The sequence below is a fragment of the Corvus hawaiiensis genome, chromosome 10 (genome assembly GCF_020740725.1).
Source record: "Corvus hawaiiensis isolate bCorHaw1 chromosome 10, bCorHaw1.pri.cur, whole genome shotgun sequence".
NCBI classification, from domain to species: domain Eukaryota; kingdom Metazoa; phylum Chordata; class Aves; order Passeriformes; family Corvidae; genus Corvus; species Corvus hawaiiensis.
The window spans coordinates 2,189,421-2,207,135 of record NC_063222.1 but is presented as its reverse complement, the minus strand read 5'-3'; the positions used below and the strand labels follow the sequence as shown (position 1 = coordinate 2,207,135).

The 17,715-nt window shown below is 43.7% G+C and overlaps 1 protein-coding gene across 1 annotated transcript in view; it reads right to left on the bottom strand.

Moving 5' to 3' along the window:
* The window catches only part of LIMS2 (LIM zinc finger domain containing 2), a 35,102-nt gene extending 17,629 nt beyond the window's left edge, over window positions 1-17,473 (bottom strand). Inside the window, exons 1-4 of the mRNA XM_048313811.1 lie at window positions 17,368-17,473; window positions 1,857-2,016; window positions 861-927; window positions 435-555 (exon numbers count right to left, since the gene is read on the bottom strand). Of these exons, the coding sequence (XP_048169768.1) occupies window positions 435-555; window positions 861-927; window positions 1,857-2,016; window positions 17,368-17,378 (359 nt within the window). The 5' untranslated portion in view covers window positions 17,379-17,473. The remainder of the gene's footprint in view (window positions 1-434; window positions 556-860; window positions 928-1,856; window positions 2,017-17,367) is intronic.
* Between the last annotated feature and the right edge of the window lie 242 nt (window positions 17,474-17,715).

Genomic DNA, 17,715 nt, shown 5'->3' with positions numbered 1-17,715 from the left:
TAGGATTCATTTTAATATTTCTGCATTTAAAATGAATGATTTCTGAAGACAAGTGGAATCACAGGCTGAAAAGACTTTGCTGCAATCATTGTGCTATTCTTTTGGCCTTTTGCTACATCTTGATTTCCTGCTCAGCAGTTTACTTGATAAACAGCCTGCCTGAGATCATGTAATCCCTTTTTCTCACTTACTATGCAGTCTTCTGCCTGAAATCCCTTTCTTTTCCAGAACCCATCCACTAGCCACTAAAATTTGAGGTTCCTGCATGTTCCATTGGATGAAGAACTTCCCACCTAACAGGTTATTCCTTAAAGTTTCTTCTGTACCTTTTCAAGCTTTCCTTCTCAGTGTAAAACTAATTGACCACCCTCAGCATCTCACTGCTGTATCAATAACACAAGGATAAAACTTTCCGACCTCCTGCTCCATCTTACCTGCCAGCGTTCTTCACAAAACCCAGGTCAGCAAGGGTTACATCGCAGAGCTCACAGCGGAAACATTCTGGGTGCCAGTTGTTGTTCATTGCCTTGATAACACGTCCAATAATGAACTCACCTGCAAAAGGAAAGCATGAGATGCATGCAGAAAATAGTCTTATCAAAATCTACTGTCCTTCACAGTCCTTCCACTTTAGTTCCATAAGTACTATCACAGTCTAACTTTGGAAAAACCCCAATTATTCCCACAACCCGGATAACCCCAAATCACTCCTGGTATCATGCTTTGTACCCATCCAGAGCTCCTGGCTCCTTAAAATGACCCTAACAATTCCAGCCCAAGGCTGGATGTCACAGCAATGCTGCGAATTTTGCACAGCCCTGTAGTTGTTACCCCTTGTGTTGTTATTTGCCACATCTTACCACATTCCCCGCAGCAAGGAGCAAACAGCATCTGGAAGTCATGCTCACAGTACTTCCTACCTTCAAACTGCAAACAGAACAAGAGAGAAGGAGGCATCATGAGTAACCAAACTACTTTTACATCTTGACATGTAAATCATGTTCGGCATGATTTTCCATTGATATGACCATTTAGTCAAGGTCAGTCAAGCTGACCAGTTCTAGCACCCTACACACCTGTTTTTCAACTCCTAAAGGTTCTTCTTAAAGAAATACCCACATATGGTTTCAGCCTCATGGTGAATTTGCACAGCTAAGTTAATAGCAATGCTGCTACAAGACAGTAAAACTCCTGAAGAATACCCCAATCCTTTTCCTATAGTTACCTTTAACTTCATTTTTGCTTTAGTTTAGTTCAGAACTACTACTCCTACATGAGGCTAAAACTCATGTCAAAATAAAATACAGCAAGTTTAAAATAATGTGTTAATCAAAATATGTGTTTGTGCATATTCTGTAAAAAAAATTCAACCTAGCTTTTAAACAGATTCACTTATTTCAGTTGCCCAACCGGAACAGTTTGGTACAATATGTCTAAAAATAAAGACAAAAATTCACTTATGTCTAATGAAATATTAAGGCCAGGTTGGACAGTGCTTTGAGCAGCCTGGTCCAGTGGAAAGTGGCCCTGCCCACGGCAGGGTTTGGAATGTGATGATCTGTAAAGTCCCTTCCAACCCAAACCATTTTGTGATTCTGTGATGATTAACAAAACACTTTAAATTTTCTTTTTGAAATGCCTCTTATGCAAAGAGCAGCTTTTGCTGTTACTGAAGGAATACATGAGAAGAAAAAAAGGGAAATTAAGTTGGAAGCTCCTCAAAAAAAATGCCAACAAACATTTACGGCTAAGAAACATGCAAAAAAAGATGAGAATTCATATTTCTGCCAGAATCTTCACTTAATTCCTTGCACTTTACCAGAGCTATACCTCTGCCACCCAGTCTGAGAACTCACCTCATAAAAGAGTCCCTCTGGGAACTGCCGAAAGCACTGAGCACAGACAAAGCAGTTCTCGTGATAGAGCTCCCCATTGCTGTTCACAATCCTCTCCGCAGGATCAAACCGCGTCTGGCAGCGCTCACACACCGCATTTGCCAGAGCATCAGACATATTACTGGAATAAAGACAAGAGTAAGAACACTTATGAGCTCAACATTCCTGCTGCTTTAAACTCCCTTTTACATGAAACAAAAAAGATCAATGAGTCACTGACATTGGTTAGAAATAAGGTTCTGACAACTCATATGTGGCAGATGAGGTCATGTAGCAGACTTACCGATCACACACTTTTGGCTACTTCACCGTTATTTCAACCCATTACATCATCCTGCTAATAGCTCATAGCAAATATCCACAATTTTTCACAAACCAGTCGTTTGGAGAGCAGCAAACCCAAAGATCCTGACTTCTCCAGCCTTCTGGTCTCAGGATGTGCACCCCTGTGGATTTTCTGATGTGTAATAAGCACTGGTATCCCACTGCACTCTCCCCTTCACTGTGAGCAGTAACAATGCATTTCCCTCTCTACAGGCCCCTGTCCTCCTAACAAACTTGTTGAAACTGTCAAAGTGTTACAAAGCTTTGGGCAGGCAAAAGCCCCTCTGGTGGGCTTGGCCAATACCTCAGCTTCATTTCCTCAGAAAGTGAGGCTAAAACCCCCCCAAGCCACACTTAAAAATCACGTAAAGAACATTTCCTCTATCTACCCTAAAACATGGAATCACCTTAACCTCTTTCACAAAATTTACGTGCTTGCCATCATGCAAGCTAAGTTAATGCAGTTTTCAAATTGTATACCACATGTGCAAACTGGGAGGGAAAAATTATAAGGCACATCTCAGTTTCTTGTTGCAATGTGATCTTTCTTTTAACCATCAGACTACCCAATAGTATAAAACCTCGATATTATTACACTTTTAGATACAGAAAAACTGTTTTATGCCTTCTGGGCATCTTTTGAATTCTATGATTGGAAAGATCGCAGTTTTATAGGTGGAAGTATAAAAAATTGCCACCACGTTTAAAAAAATCTCCAAACTATTTGTATAGTACTTTTCCTGAAGTATGTAATGTATGCATAAAATGAAAGATAGCTGGGTTTACAAGGTCTTTTTTCTTTCTTTTTAGATTCAAAATTACTCTGAACTGAATTTCCATTGTTAGTGTTACTCAACAACCCAACAAGCTACTTTCCCCACCTCTTCACGGAGAACAGTAATTCAATAAGCTTTTCCAGGAGCAGAAGATTCTCTTTCCTCTGGTCAGAGACATCCCCCTCAAAAATAGGCCATTGTCTGTATTCCAGGGCTTCATGTCCTGAGCACAACTAGAATGAGCAAGGAGCAGTCTCACACTCGTGAGGCAATGTCGCACTGACCGCTGCTGTCCACTGCCCAGGCTGGCTCCAGCGGGGTGCGGCAGGAGTGGGGAGCAGCCGGAGGTGCAGAGCTTTAAAGCTGCTCCTCTGAAGCCTCTGCTCTACCCTGGGGAGCAAAGGCTCCAGGCACTGCAGCAGTCAGCAGCCCTCCATGAAGGGAAAGATAAAAGTAGCAGGGAGGCTCGGCACTGGATATAACACAAGATTTATTGAAGGGATCCACGGTGAACGAGCAACAGTTGCAGTGCTGCTACACCTTATAAAGGGGGGTGGAACAAGGGGAGTAACCCGACTAGGGACCAATAGGTGGATCAGGAGGGAGGGACGCTGGGGGGAGGACCTACACCTAGTCCAATGGTCCTGGTGGGAGGAGGGAGAGGGGTCACATGCCCCAATGGGGCGTCAAGGTTTAGGGGATTTCCAAGAGGGGCGGTATCCGAGGGGGCAGGGTCTTGGGGGATTGATGGGGACCATATAAGGGTAATTAGGGAGGGCTCGGGTGATGGGCACAGAACAATCCAGAACTCCGGGAGGGGTTTGGGCGATTGGCAGGGAAGGTGCCAGAACAAAGGGAGGGGATAACCATATTGGGATAACCATATTGGGAGCACCGGGGGAGCGGCTTGGATCTGGGGTAGGCCAACTGGGAGTGGAAATGGGGGAGATAGGGATGAACTATTGGGGTACAAAGAACATACAAAAATACAATAAAACATTGCACCACCACTTCGCAACACAACCAGCCCTGCGTTCCAGCTGGCTGAGCTGAGCCAAGTGTCTCCCCTCTGCAGCCTGCACTAATATCCTAGGCTGTAACCTGGCATGACCCCTCAGTAAAAACAGACTTTCTTTCTACTGCTGCAATTCCAAAGGAGGCAAAACCCAAGAGAGATCACAATAGTTTCGAGAATGGAGTACTAATTTAGCAAAAATTTGTTGCAACTTGTTTCCTTATTGCAGTACAAAGGAGATGTAAAAAAAGAGACATGGACTGTAATTACAGACAAGAGGAAATCCTGCAATTTCATAAACTAGAAATCATAAGTTAAAGAAACATTTTTTATCCTGACACAGTACCAAGGGAATAGTACAGAAACATGAGTATTTTCAGCAAAGCCGACACCTCATCGGCTTGGTTTTCAGTCACCACTCTTTCAGCTGCACCACAAAAATCTGTACCAGGACTTGAAAATATAATCTTCCCTTCAAGTACTTTTTCTCTGTTGAAAAATTCAGTTCATTCAGTAAATACCAAGATTTGAGCTAGCCAACAGCCCAAATTAATAAAAACTGACATCATGGTGAAAAATCTCCTCTGGGAAGAAAACCAGGCAAACCAGCAAGTATTACATGCTAGACACTAACAACAAAGCACCATCTCATGTTGTGCTTGTTGGGTTTTTTTCTTTATAAATATGAAATCAACATTTTAAAAAATCCTAATTTTCCTTCTTTTTTCTTCCTCCAAAGGGACCCGCCAGTGCCAATGCCAACATGTAGGGTGAACTCTGCTAGACCAGAGCGGCCACCTCCACAACAGCATTTTGCAACAAATAAAGCCTGCAACCTTCACAGCCACGTTACCACATGAAATGCAGTGCAGCCATGACACTTCACACCAGACACTATGGAATACACTTGTCCTGGGAGAGACACTATGGAATATACTTGTCCTGGGAGAGACTCCCACACAAGTCCCATGGCTGTCCTGGCAAGAAAAACTATGACGACACAGGGACTTCCTTGTGATGCTGCTGCTGCTAAGATTTCCTCAAAGGCGTAAGAAAGATTAGCATGATAAAGTCTGAGCTGTCCATGCAAATGAGCTAATGAGTGTGACTTATTATGCAGATGATAGAAACTATTAGTCCAGGAAAATATAAATGAAAGAACCAGTACAAAAAATGACTCAGTTCTCTGCCTCAGCTAAAATCCAACTGAAACTTTTGGGAAGAGCCAGACTACCAGGAGTCAACTGAACCTCATCAGCTCCTGACCAATGTACCTCCTGTAATGCAAACCAGCAACTGCGGCTCTTTGACAATCACAGCAAGAGTTTTGCATCCCTGCTCTTTTTCCATTTATAACTCTGCATCCGTTTTCACTGAAGACATTTTATTGTTTTGTACTCAAGCTACAATTTGCCACTTCAGCCTTGCCCTAAAGATATGACTTTGCATTTATTCAAAGGTTTTACTTTAACATTTGCCAATTTCTTAATTTCCCCCAAGTACACACCCGTGTGTGCCCTCTTGTTTATACAAAACCAAGCGTTTTTTCAACTAGCTCAAGGTTAAAATTAACCAAAGCTGGAAGGAAGAGAGCACTGTGCCAATTCAGAGCAATTTTATCATTCAGTTTACTACACTGCTGCAAAAGCACTTCTCCCAGCAGCATGGGGAGAGGAAGAGTAACACTATCACTGTCCTTTTGATAGTGGTACCAGGAGTGACCACAAAAGTTTGACTTGCTGTGCCACTCATCATATATTTACACCTTAATCTTTCCCTATATTGGACAATCCCCAATATACAGTGCTTCTTCTATTCTGTTTGCTCATTGGTTTTTTGCTATTCAGTAAAATACATCTTGTTTTAACAATAAGCTGGTGACACAAAGACAGGAAAGGCTATTAAAACACAATGAGATCAACATCCTGAAGTTATCCTGTCCTGCACAAACCCAAAAAATACCAGCATTCAAACAACGCTTTTCCCAATCTTTCATCATTGTGTGCTGTATTTTTAACAAATTATCTTTGACAAAGTACCTAATTTACAGAAATTATGTTTTTACCATTATAACTAGGTTTCTCATGCTTTGACTTCTCAGAAGTATTTACTATAAAGTACCACCATTGCTTTCAAATGGGAAAAAAAAGAAACAAAAAAGAGAGAAACAAAAATCCTTCTTCAAAAGTGGACATTATCTAGGAGACCCATTCTGTGCCACATGTACAGGTGCTATAGAAATATTTGAAAGCATTTTACCTTCTTCTATCACTGAAGTCAATACTACCTCTTTTTTAAGACACTTGTTCCCGGAGATCTACCACTGGTGACAGATTAAGGAAAAAGAAGCAAATTTAATAATTCGCCTGCTAAGAGATTAGAAGAGGAGCTCCAGCCTTCGCCATCACATTTGCAGATTTAATTATCTTAAATGTGGCTGCAAGACAAAATGAACCAGACACCTGGACAATCAGGAGAACAGATGAACAATCTCAGATTTTGCCTGAGAAGGCAAGGAACTGCAGGAGGGTGGAGTGCTTCTGTCAGAAAAGCCCAGTTAAAAAAAAAAGTTTTCTTTAATTGGTTTTGAAAGCTTTTTGGTTTTAGTGTCAAATAGAGTTCAACAATGTTGAACGAAGATTTGCTTTAATAGTGACCAACAACCTTGCAGATACTACAAAAAGAAAGCACGACAATACTTCGAGATACAAGAACTCAGGGCATTATCCAAACCTCAGCAGACAGCAAAACCTATGCTGGAGAACCCTAAAAATGTATTCTCTGCTCATTCTGGTCTACCAGTAGGAGCAAGTGTATACAGAAAACATCACAATACGATCACATGTCTAGTATGTATGTACACACAGATAGGACAGTGAAAAGTCAAAACTGAAAGAGCTATCACCACTTGTGTGTGTCACAGATGTCAGCAGCCAAGATAAAAATCACAGCACTTCAGGAGAGGAGCTGGTTCCCACCCCCATAGCACAGCTGAGAATTAGTGGCTTTAAGTCCTCAATGTTGACAAAGACACAAATGAAATCAGCTGGGACAATACCAGACTTTATGATTAATTTCACAGATAAAGATTTATGCAAAGACAAAAGAAAGAGGAAGGGTGTCAGTTCACAAACTAGTACTGAAAAACAGCCCTCAGCTACCCTTATCATTTCAAAATCTCTTTGCTGCAATTGTCTTATCAGGACAACTTTCCCAAACTGAATTAACTTCTTTAGTTAATTCTTTAAATTTGTCATAAAGTGTTTGAAAAAAGTAATTCCCATTTGTTTAAAGTATGATTTGTTGTGCATTTGTTAAACTATGCACATAGCTTAACATTTCAGCATTTCTCCTTCTGCTTGTATTGAATTTTCAGTTCCTTCTAAATATTTTTTCACTGACTAAATAAGAAATTAATAGTGTTTCTCTCAGTATATTTTCCTTGATCCTGTAGCCCCCCAAACTCTCAGTGAAATAAACATTTTTCTTTCTTATTTAGAATACAGGGACAACCAAAATTAAGAAGAACATACAAATGCTACTTATGGCCACAATATGGAAAAAAACAATCTCTCCTTGGGCCTACCAGCAACAGCAATTTGCGATTAGTAGAAACTGGGGGGGGGGGGGGGGGGGGTTTAAAAAAAAAATTGCAGATATTGCAGCTGAGACCAGAGTACAACGTCCATATGGTTGACCTGCAGGAAGCTGCAATCAGGCAGACCTTTGAGACCAGCAGCAGCAGCAGTGAAAGTCTCTTGGTATTCACACAGAAAAAAAATCTATGCCATGGGTACCTGGGAGTCCCTCTCAATACCAAGCAATACTTATTGCCCGTAAATCATGACCAATTACTTAAAAAGACACACAGTTAGCAGTGTTCACTCAGCACAGGCAAACATCAACAACATAAAGAAATGTACAGAAATTAAACAAAAGAAACAAAGATATTAAACAAATTATACCTCTTACACAGGAAAACCACCCTTTTATTATCAAGCATGTACCACTTCACCCAGAATATCTATTTGACAAATAACTCCTTATGCACACTTACTCTTTCTCTTCTCCACTTTCATTATCTCAGAGGAGTTTAAATGTGATGTTTGTTTACCAGCACTGGTAACACAAATCATTCCCCACATGTATTCATCAATTATCACCAACTAGCATCAGCACTACTGTTGGATTACTCTCCTTTGCCTGAAGAAAGGACATCTCCTATCAGGGCCTATCAGAAAGGAGAAGCAAAAATTATCACTAGCTCAAACCCCATGGATAAAATACAGTACTTCAGGAGAGAACTTCTCAAAGGGATTAAAATTTTCAGCACTGTCACCTGTTCAGTAAAACCAAAATATATTGGCTCTATGTTTACTTTTCTTCAGGAACTATGATGTGAAAAATATACTCAATTTAGCTGTACATCTGCTTTTTCAGTACTTTTCTTTCCCCTCACAGGTCCCTTCCATGCTTCTCAATACTCCTGAACAGCATTGTCTCCACTCGATGGCATCACCATTTCCTTCACTACCTTGTTAGTCCCCCTCCTCATTAAATTCTCATACATTCACACCCACAGCTTTGTGCAGGAAAAATAGAAAATTTACCAACTAACTAAGAGCTATTAGCTAAAAGGAAAAGAGCAGGGAAAGGAGAGTTTTAACAAGGGATGCACAGTTCATACTGAAAGGCCAAACTAATTCCTCAGTTCCAGGTAAGCATCAGGCCTACTTCCTGCTAAGAAAAGTCTGAAATTCAGAACTCCTAACTGCTAGAAGAAGAAAATCTCCTCTGGATGCTCACTGCTCTCTCCAGTGACACAGATTTCAGATCCAATATTGCTGCTGCAGCTCACAGTTCTCCCAGAATGCAAGAAACTAAGTTTTATTTAACTCCTGTTAATTTACCTCCTGCACAAAATTAACTAATGAAAATTCAAAAGTAAAATTTTAATGTGAAACATGGGAAAAGTAATGATCATATCAAGCAATGGAATTGTCTGGACAGATTCAAGAATCTCTGGTTTGCATGTTCTCATGAAGCAGCTAACTTGAAAGCTTTAGTTTCTGCTGGATTGGAGTTATTTACAAAAACTAAAATCAACAAGTTTGCTACTAACAGTATAGGTAAAGAATTGACTACTGAACCCTAAAACCCAAGGAATGATAGAATTTTATCAGCATTTTTAAAAATTACTGCATTTCACAATTTTTTACTCCCACAGTGCTCAAACATTTCACCAATAACACCACTAGCACTGTCATGGTTTGACACGGGCCAAACACCAGGCACCCTTGACAGCCACTCACTCGCCCTCCCCTGCCACAGCTGGGAAAAGGAGAGGAAAAAAAAAAAATTAAACAAAGAGTTCATGAATTGAGATAAGGACTGGGAGAAAACACTCCAAGGGAAAAACAGGCTCAACTCAGAGATAAAAAGTGAGTTTATTACTAACAGAGTTGGAGGAAGATAATGAGAAGTAAAATAAGACCCTAAACCACCTTTTCTTCCCCCAGCCCCTCTCTCCTTCCCACTGACAGCGGCGCAGGGAGACGGGGCACGGGGGCTTGGTCAGCTCATCACCCGAGTTTTTCTTCCGCTGCTCCGCGAGAGGAGTCCTTCCCCTGCTGCACTGTGGGGTCCCTCCCACGGGAGACAGTTCTCCATGAACTTCTCCAGCGTGGGTCCACTCCCACAAGCAGCAGTCCTGCCAAACCTGCTGCCACGTGAGCCCCTCCCACAGGCACAAGTCCTCCCAAAACTGCTGTGCCATGGGTCTGTCTTCCATGGGGTGCAGTCCTCCAAGGACAGGCTGCTCCAGCCGGGAAGCAAGGACCTCTCTCCGCCAGATCTCCCACTGGATCACAGCCTCCTCCAGGCATCCACCCACTCTGGCATGGACACCTCCCCCAGGGGCTGCGGGTGGATCTCTGCATCCCCATGGATCCCCAGGGGCTGCGGGTGGATCTCTGCATCCCCGTGGATCCCCAGGGGCTGCGGGTGGATCTCTGCATCCCCTGTGGAAACACAGCTGCTTCACCAAGCTCTTCACCACGGCCTGCAGAGGAGCCTTGGCTCCAGCACCTGGAGCACCTCCTCCCCCTCCTTCTCCACTGACCTTGGTGTTGCCATGTTGTTCCTCACATGTTCTCACCTCCTCCTCTTCTCTGGCTAGAAAAAACTGTGTGCCCTTTGTTTTGATTTTCTTCTTAAATCTGTTATCACAGAGGCATTACCAATATCTCCAATTGGCCCAGCCTTGGCCAGTGCCATGTCCATCTTCAGAGCCATCAGGGATTGGCTCTGCCAGACATGGTGGAAGCTTCCAGCAGCTTCTCACAGAAGCCACCTCTGTGGCCCCCCTACTACCAGGCCATGCAAAACCAACACAAGCACTAATGCTGGTTCTGAACAGTCTAGCACAGAGCTCGAAATGGGAAAGGTTCTCCATTGTTGCTTTCCTGTTATTGTTAAAAACTGAAAGCTTTCTCATCAGGAAAGTCCTTTCCTTCTTAATCTACTTGGAAATGAAAAAAACCAGACCTCATCCCCTCTGGCTCTGTGCAAACAATTCTCACTTTAAATAAAACCACCCCACCACCAGAACCGAAAATCTGTCAAATCTTGGCAAATGCTTTAACAATGCCATTCCCTTAATCTCAGAGACATACCCATGAATCCCAGCTGCCATGTCTGTCCTGTGAGTCAGCAGTGACCCTGTGCCACTCAGCCGATCCTGCCGGCGCTGATAAAGCTTGGAGGCTGCCAGCCCCCGGAGCCTCAGGCCAGCCATGGCACCCAAGGCCCCTCTGCAGGGGAATGCAGGGACACAACTGGAGCAACACAAGTAGCACCGATACTCAATGAGTCACCTTCCTTTGGGGAGTTGCCTTTACATCTTAGAAGAGCTAAAGCAGGATGCACAGACCCCCAATCCAGCACTGTTTCTTACAACCTGTCTGCCATTTTGCCATATTCTTAAAGATCTGACAATCTCTTTCCTGTATTCCACTAGTAATTACCTATTTAATGCAGCACTGGGGGCTACATCAGCATTTCATTCTGTGCTAGGCTTACAGAATGCATCTGTAAAAATGCATAAGTGAGGTAAAAAAATAAATCCTGAGTCCTCACATAATTAAGCCACTTAATTAAAGAAAACTTTCTGATCAACGCACAGAGAAATGCAGAAAGGCAAAGCAGATTACTAGAGCTCTTGACAGCTCTTATTTGCTGCAGATCAGTTTCTGACCCTGGTAGCTCCATGTGCTTCCCTGCAAGCTGCTGTACCACACTGTTGAGGTTTTAGGAATTCTCCTTTTGTTTTTCTTTTTCTCTTAAAGAATTTCCCCCATACTATTGCCGAGACAAATTACTGAGTACTTAAGAGAGACAAAAAAGACCTGGCCACAGGGGGAGGGGTCCAACTGGCCACTCTCTTTCACCTGCAGTTTTCTGTGTAGGGTGGGGGACTCCACGAGATTTGAACTGGGAAAAAGGGGTTGTGTATAGCCCCTAGCTCTGTTGTTCTCTCGGCGTTCAGAGGGAGAGGAGGGCTGCGCTGTGGAGAGCATTCGTCACCATTGCAGGTTTCTGCTTTCTGCTGCCTCCCTTCTACTGTGAGTGGAGCTTGCTCGCTGGGGCGGCTGTTACACTGGGACCCTAACACCCTACCTCACTAAAAGAGGGACTTTTTCACCATCCGCTCTGGTGCCTCAGAGAAAAAACCCCAGGATTCCCAAGCCTGCTTTCCCTGCCCTGCTGGAGGCCGGGCTGTGGCCGCCCTGCCCCCGCTGCTGCTTCGAGCCTTCGCTACGCTGTAGCCCTGCTCGCCCTGCCTGCCCAGACCTCCGGGGGTTCCCACCGCAGCTCCGGAGTTCGATACATCTCGTCTGCCGCCTGGGATTTGTGCTCATCCCTGCCGTTCCAGCCTGCTGTTCCTGAGAGTCCGGGATCGGCTGCCCAGGGGTTTGTGAAGCCTTTGTTCCATCCCTTCCCGGGATCCCAGGCCCCCAGTGCCGCGTGCTCCCCGAGCTCGCTCCGGAGCGCCCCCTGCAGCCGCGGGGGAACCATCGCACCTGCCCTGCTCACCGGGAGCCGCCAGCGCCCCTGCCGGCTGCGAGCGGAACTGCACCCGAGGGGAAAGGGCCTGACAGCCGAGAAGGCTGGCACTGGGTTTGTGATTGTTTGCTGTAACTGCCAGAGTTACTGCTGTTTGTTTGACTGGTTATACACGTATAGATATACAATAGTAAAGAACTGTTATTCCCGTGCCTCATATCTTTGCCTGAAAGTCCCTTAATTTCAAAATTGTAATAATTTGGAGGGAAGGGAGTTACATTTTCCATTTCGAGGGAGGCTCCTGCCTTCCTTGGCAGACACCTGTCTTTCAAACCAAGACACACACCATGTCCTAAGGATACTGTAAACAACAGAGCTGTTTCTTCCATTTGGACAAAGCATATTACAAGAAACAAAGTTGCGAAGACTTCTGCTCTTCGGATTCACTGCAGCTGGCAGCACCGGCAGGCAGCAGAGAGTCAGGAAGCAGGGAGAAAGAACACACTTGACATTCCAGTCTCCAGAGCTCTCTGGCCTTCAAGCATTACCATGAAAAATAACATAAGAGTCATTACCAACAAATCACTTTTCAGTAAACTGAAAAAGGAAAAAAAAAGGAAAGAAAAAAGGAGAGGATTTTTGTAGCATGAGCATGAAATACAGCTTGGCAAGCTACAGAGGAAAAAAAAAGAGAAGACTGATGACTTCATGAGTTCTAAATGAGTATTAACCAGCAGGAATCTCTTCTGACTCTTAAACAGAAAGGTTTACTGAGGCCCAGCAGAACAGGCATGAATAAAGAACAATAAACTTTCAAAACCACAAATCAGCAACCTTAAAATCTACAACGCACCTCACATTTCCTTGGGAGTTTCAGCTCTTGACCTGACAGCAATCTGCCGCTATAATTTCTTTCAGACTGTAAGTGTGGTTTATCCATTTCTATTTTATAATATAAATGGAATAAAGAAAAATGTCCTCCATACTGCGTGTCTCTGCTGACCTTTGAAATTTTAGAGCAATAAACCATTTTTTAAATGTAAGATTAAATCACCTTTTTACTTCTAGCACAAAGCAAAACATTAAATCACCAAAACATTAATCTCCCTTATCCTTAAGCAATCTGACAAAAACCCTCCTTTCTCAAACACTTAAGCTTTTACCTGACTCATATGACATGATTTTATTGGTTTTCAAATAACCACTCTTCCATGGAAACTATGACCATCTTCTTCAAAAGGGAAGATGAGGGGATTAAAGAAAAAAACAAGAGCACAACAGCAAACATCCTGTCTTTCCATCCCTCAACACAAGCTCACTCACTCATTCCTCTCTTGCCACTTTACACATGAAGAGTGAAAATGCATGGGTTTGTTTTTTCTTTCCCTCTTGATAGATTGCTTTTAGGAGACAGGGTTGATGCCAAAATCTTACAGGTGGTTACTTTCTGGGCCAAAGCAGAGAAGAAAGCAGCCAGACTTCTTTCAGGCATTTTCAGGTTCTTCCTCAGAGAAGCACCTCTATGGCCCCAGAACAGACTAAGGACCTTTCTATCTAGAGAGCCACAGAGAGCAGATTTAGATTGAAAGATTAAGATTAAAACCACATTTTCAATCCAGAAGAGCAGAAATGGATGCTTCTAACTCAGAGAGACAAGATATCTCTTTATTTGATACGGGTACTTTCTACTCAGCGCCAAGAACCTTTTGTAATGTTGTCCTTTATACTCCCTCCTTCTTCAAACCATTTTACTTGCAACTGCTTCATGCACAGCAGCAGCAGCTCTCTACTGAATTAAAAAAGCATCTAACCAGCTAGCCTAATTGAAAATAATATACTGTTATTTCTTACCTCCACTGGATTAGGAACAGTCAGTAAGCGTATCTGTAAATGCAGCTGCTCTTCTTTTGTTAACTACAGGAAGTACATAGGCGTATCCAGATCCCAATTTGACCAAGTATAGTGATAACAAAAATGTCTTACAAAAATAATTATGCTCTGAAACATGCACCTGGGAAATGTTTTTTTCTTGGGCTTTGTATTAGATTAATTTCTAAAGGCAACACAAAACAGTCCAGGCATTTTTTACCTTTGGGTTTTGTAATCAACACCACAGCAGCAAAGTCTTAAAAGAAACTCTCTTCCATTCTTGTTTAGTTTCTACTTTGGGCATTTGACAACATTTTGCTCACTGGTCATTCACAGATCCTCTTTCTTAGGAATAAGCCCATCACGAAGACAAAGAAAAATAAAACCACAAAACTCAGCCAAACAAAAAATAATCAACCCCACCCCAAACTCCGACAATTGTCAAAAAGGCAAAAGTTAAAATGAACAAATGGACTAAATACATCAAATACAATTCTAGAAGCAGTCTTCCCTTATTTATTGGTAAGAAGCACCATAGTTAACTCCTAAATGCTCCAAAAATCACATCAACTGTATTTATCAACAGTGAAAAATACAGAAAGACTGCTGAGAAACATACGGGTTTTACATCTAACACACTATCTCTTATACACAATTTGTTTTTAAATGTAGTTAAAACAACGTGTAACCTCATAAAACTAAAGAGTGTGACCAGCAGGTCAGGGAGGTGGTTCTCCTCCTTTACTTCCCCAATAGCCCAGCCCAGACCTGGCAGTCACAAACACTATTTCTAAAATCCAATTATCTCAAAACACAGTCCTCACACTGTAAGAATGTAACTAGTGATACGTGTAAGATTTGCATTTCACTTGCTAAATAGTCACCTAATTTTAGTAATTTTTTTCTATGAGTACACAAAAAGAAAGATGTGCACTTCTTTTTCCTGGAGTTATATTTATCCCTAATGCTAAAAGTCAATAAATCAAATCACCGCAGTTTTTTAAATTCAGGAGATGCCCTCTGCAGCCAAATGAGACAGAACATGATGAAAATTGAGTTATTTTTAATGTATTTTAATACTAATACTGCATCAGTAATCACAGTACCTAGAAGAGAGTCTTTCCGTATTTCTACAAGAAAGGTGAAGAAGAATACTGTTTCAGCACCTCATGTTTTCCAGTCTTCCTCACTTTAGCACACTGTAAAACAACACAGTCATTCTCTGTGTTAACAGTTTCAAGACCAAAGGCATGTTTATGTCCCGTTCCTGGCTCAGGAAGGTTCCCACTGATGGATATTGTGGGGATGCTCCAGCTGTGAAGCAGTTCATCTCCTCCCAGAGCCCTGAAAATCCCAAGTCTCAAAAGCTGGAGAACAACTGACCACATAATGTCAGCAGACTTGAAGAATAACAAACATGGAACAACATCTGGGTACCACTCAGCAGAGTGACCTGTAGCTGGATCTAAGGAAGAACATTCTCAACGCTGAATTCTTTCCAATGCCATACGAGTCTGTCCCAGCCTGAAAAACAACACTGAACACAGTGCTAGTCAACGGCATTGGCCAGGCAAGGTGCTGAGCAGTGCAATGTTTCACAGATGCTGTAAAGCTTTGCTGGGAAACTACAACCCTGAATGGACGATACTATTAACAAGGAAACAGTCAGCTGAGTTACAGCTGCGACAAACAACTCGGATGGAACAGTTAATTGTCCTGTCCTGGGAATGACAGCAGACATAACTTTAGAAATGTTCATAGCTGACAAACTTCCCAGGACAAACATTTCTGAAAACATTAAATAATACCCGTGTTCACTTTTCACAAGCTAAAGCCAAGGCCTGCTCATTTTAACAACCCTCTGAAGTAAACCCAAGGAAAAAGAGACAGAAGTCATGCATCACTTGGAACTACACACTTTGCAGTGTCTCAGCTACCTTGGAACCTCCCCCCACCCCCCGCCCAGGCTCACACTTCACATCCAAGCTTCTCACTGAATAGTGTTGCACTTTTAACAGGCAAGTTTCAGTGGAAGCATGGAGAGAAGACAAGGATTACTGTGCACTAGCACTTCCCACTGTCCTCCTGAGTGATTTCACCCAAGCCTGTCATTCTAAACAGTATCATGCCACAGTTCTGTAAAAATAAAATCAGCTGGGTTCATACAGCCACAATTCTTGCCAAGTCCTCCCCATCTTGTCTCCATTTAAGACCTGGATGGGTACCCATAACCTGTGAACATTTAAGGCTCCTGAGTCTTCCACTAGTTGTAAGAAAATGAATGTAAACTTGTAAATACACACCTGTTTCACATGTCAAAAAAATTAAAAAGGGACCATTAAAGACATGAGGCAAAACCCAGAAGAGCATGTACAATCACCCACAAACATCAATTTGTCATCACAGAGACCAAAAATAACACATTCCCAAATCATAGACGAGCATTCACAATTATTCAGCAGGTTCTCACACCCAACTCACTAATTAGGATCCCCTTTGAATAATCGTAAAAAGCTGCATAATACAAACATCAAAACTTGACACAAAAGGAAAGTGAATACTTATACACAAAGTGCTCTGGATCCATGTCAGTATTCCTAATCATGAATAGCAATGCTTCAGAACTACAGTAAGATAGCATTCGTGAGGATGAGTATCCTAAAAAGGGCACCCTGCTAATTGTAGTACTGCTTCTTCACGCTTCTCATCTCCAAGACATTTCACAAAAGCAAGCTTATTTTTACAAACTGCTTTATAACGTCTGGGTTTTATTTTACAGATGGGAGAAAAAAGTGACATTAAAGCACTTGTGCAAACCCTCGCAAAAAGCCAGTAAATGCCTTTCTCGCTCCTCTTCTCATTTATAACTGTCAATTAAGTTGCTTTACAGTGCTCTCCACTGTCAGATAGCATGAGAGGAGAATCAAACTCCAGATTTAAACAGCTCCCGGAACTCGTTAACTCCAAGGCCAGCTCGAAGAAGAGGAAAGTGAATCTGTGGGCAGAGGGGCTGCGTGTAGATCAGTGAGAAGGGCCCGACGGGGCAGCGGTGCGGGGCACACGGGGCGCAGGCTGCCAGCCTGGGTCACACCATGCGGCCACAGAGAGCCCGGCTGCTAAGCAGGCACTGCTCACATCTACAGCTGCTCCCGCCCCGTTCCGCCTCTGGCCTGCCCTCCGCTGTGTCCCCGTGCAGGGTTCAGGCACAGCGGAGCAGCTCTGCGCTTGCACCCCCGGCCGGAGCGTGCCCTGCTCCGCCCGAGTCCCACAGCAGCAAAGCGTCCTCCCCCGACCCTTCCAACCAGCCCCGCCATGGCGTTACCCAGGGCGAGAAGGAGCTGTTCCCGACACGTCACGGCCTGCCCAGGGCGATGAAGGCTGGCACGGCCCAGACCCCCGCCCGGCTCCCTGTGCCCGGCCTCACCTGCCCGTCATGGCGGCGAACCCCGCGCTGCCGCCGCGGGGCTGCGGGCCGGGACAGGCGGCTCGGCCCCGCCGCTGCGGCCCCGGCGGGCAGCTCTGACCCCGCCCCGCCCCGGCGGCGGCCCCGACCCCTTGGGCGTGGGCGGGCACCGCAACCCGCGGTGACTCAGGGCAGCCCCCCCGGACCTGCGCATACTTTTCCTATAAAGGGAAAGAAATACGGAATAACGAGGCGACAGAGCGGAAGGAGGGGGGAGGAGGGAGAAAGAAGGGAAAGGGGGAGGAGGCACGGCGCCTGCCTCCGTCCCGCCGCCGAAGCTGCGTCGCCCCATCTGGTAGTAAACACATT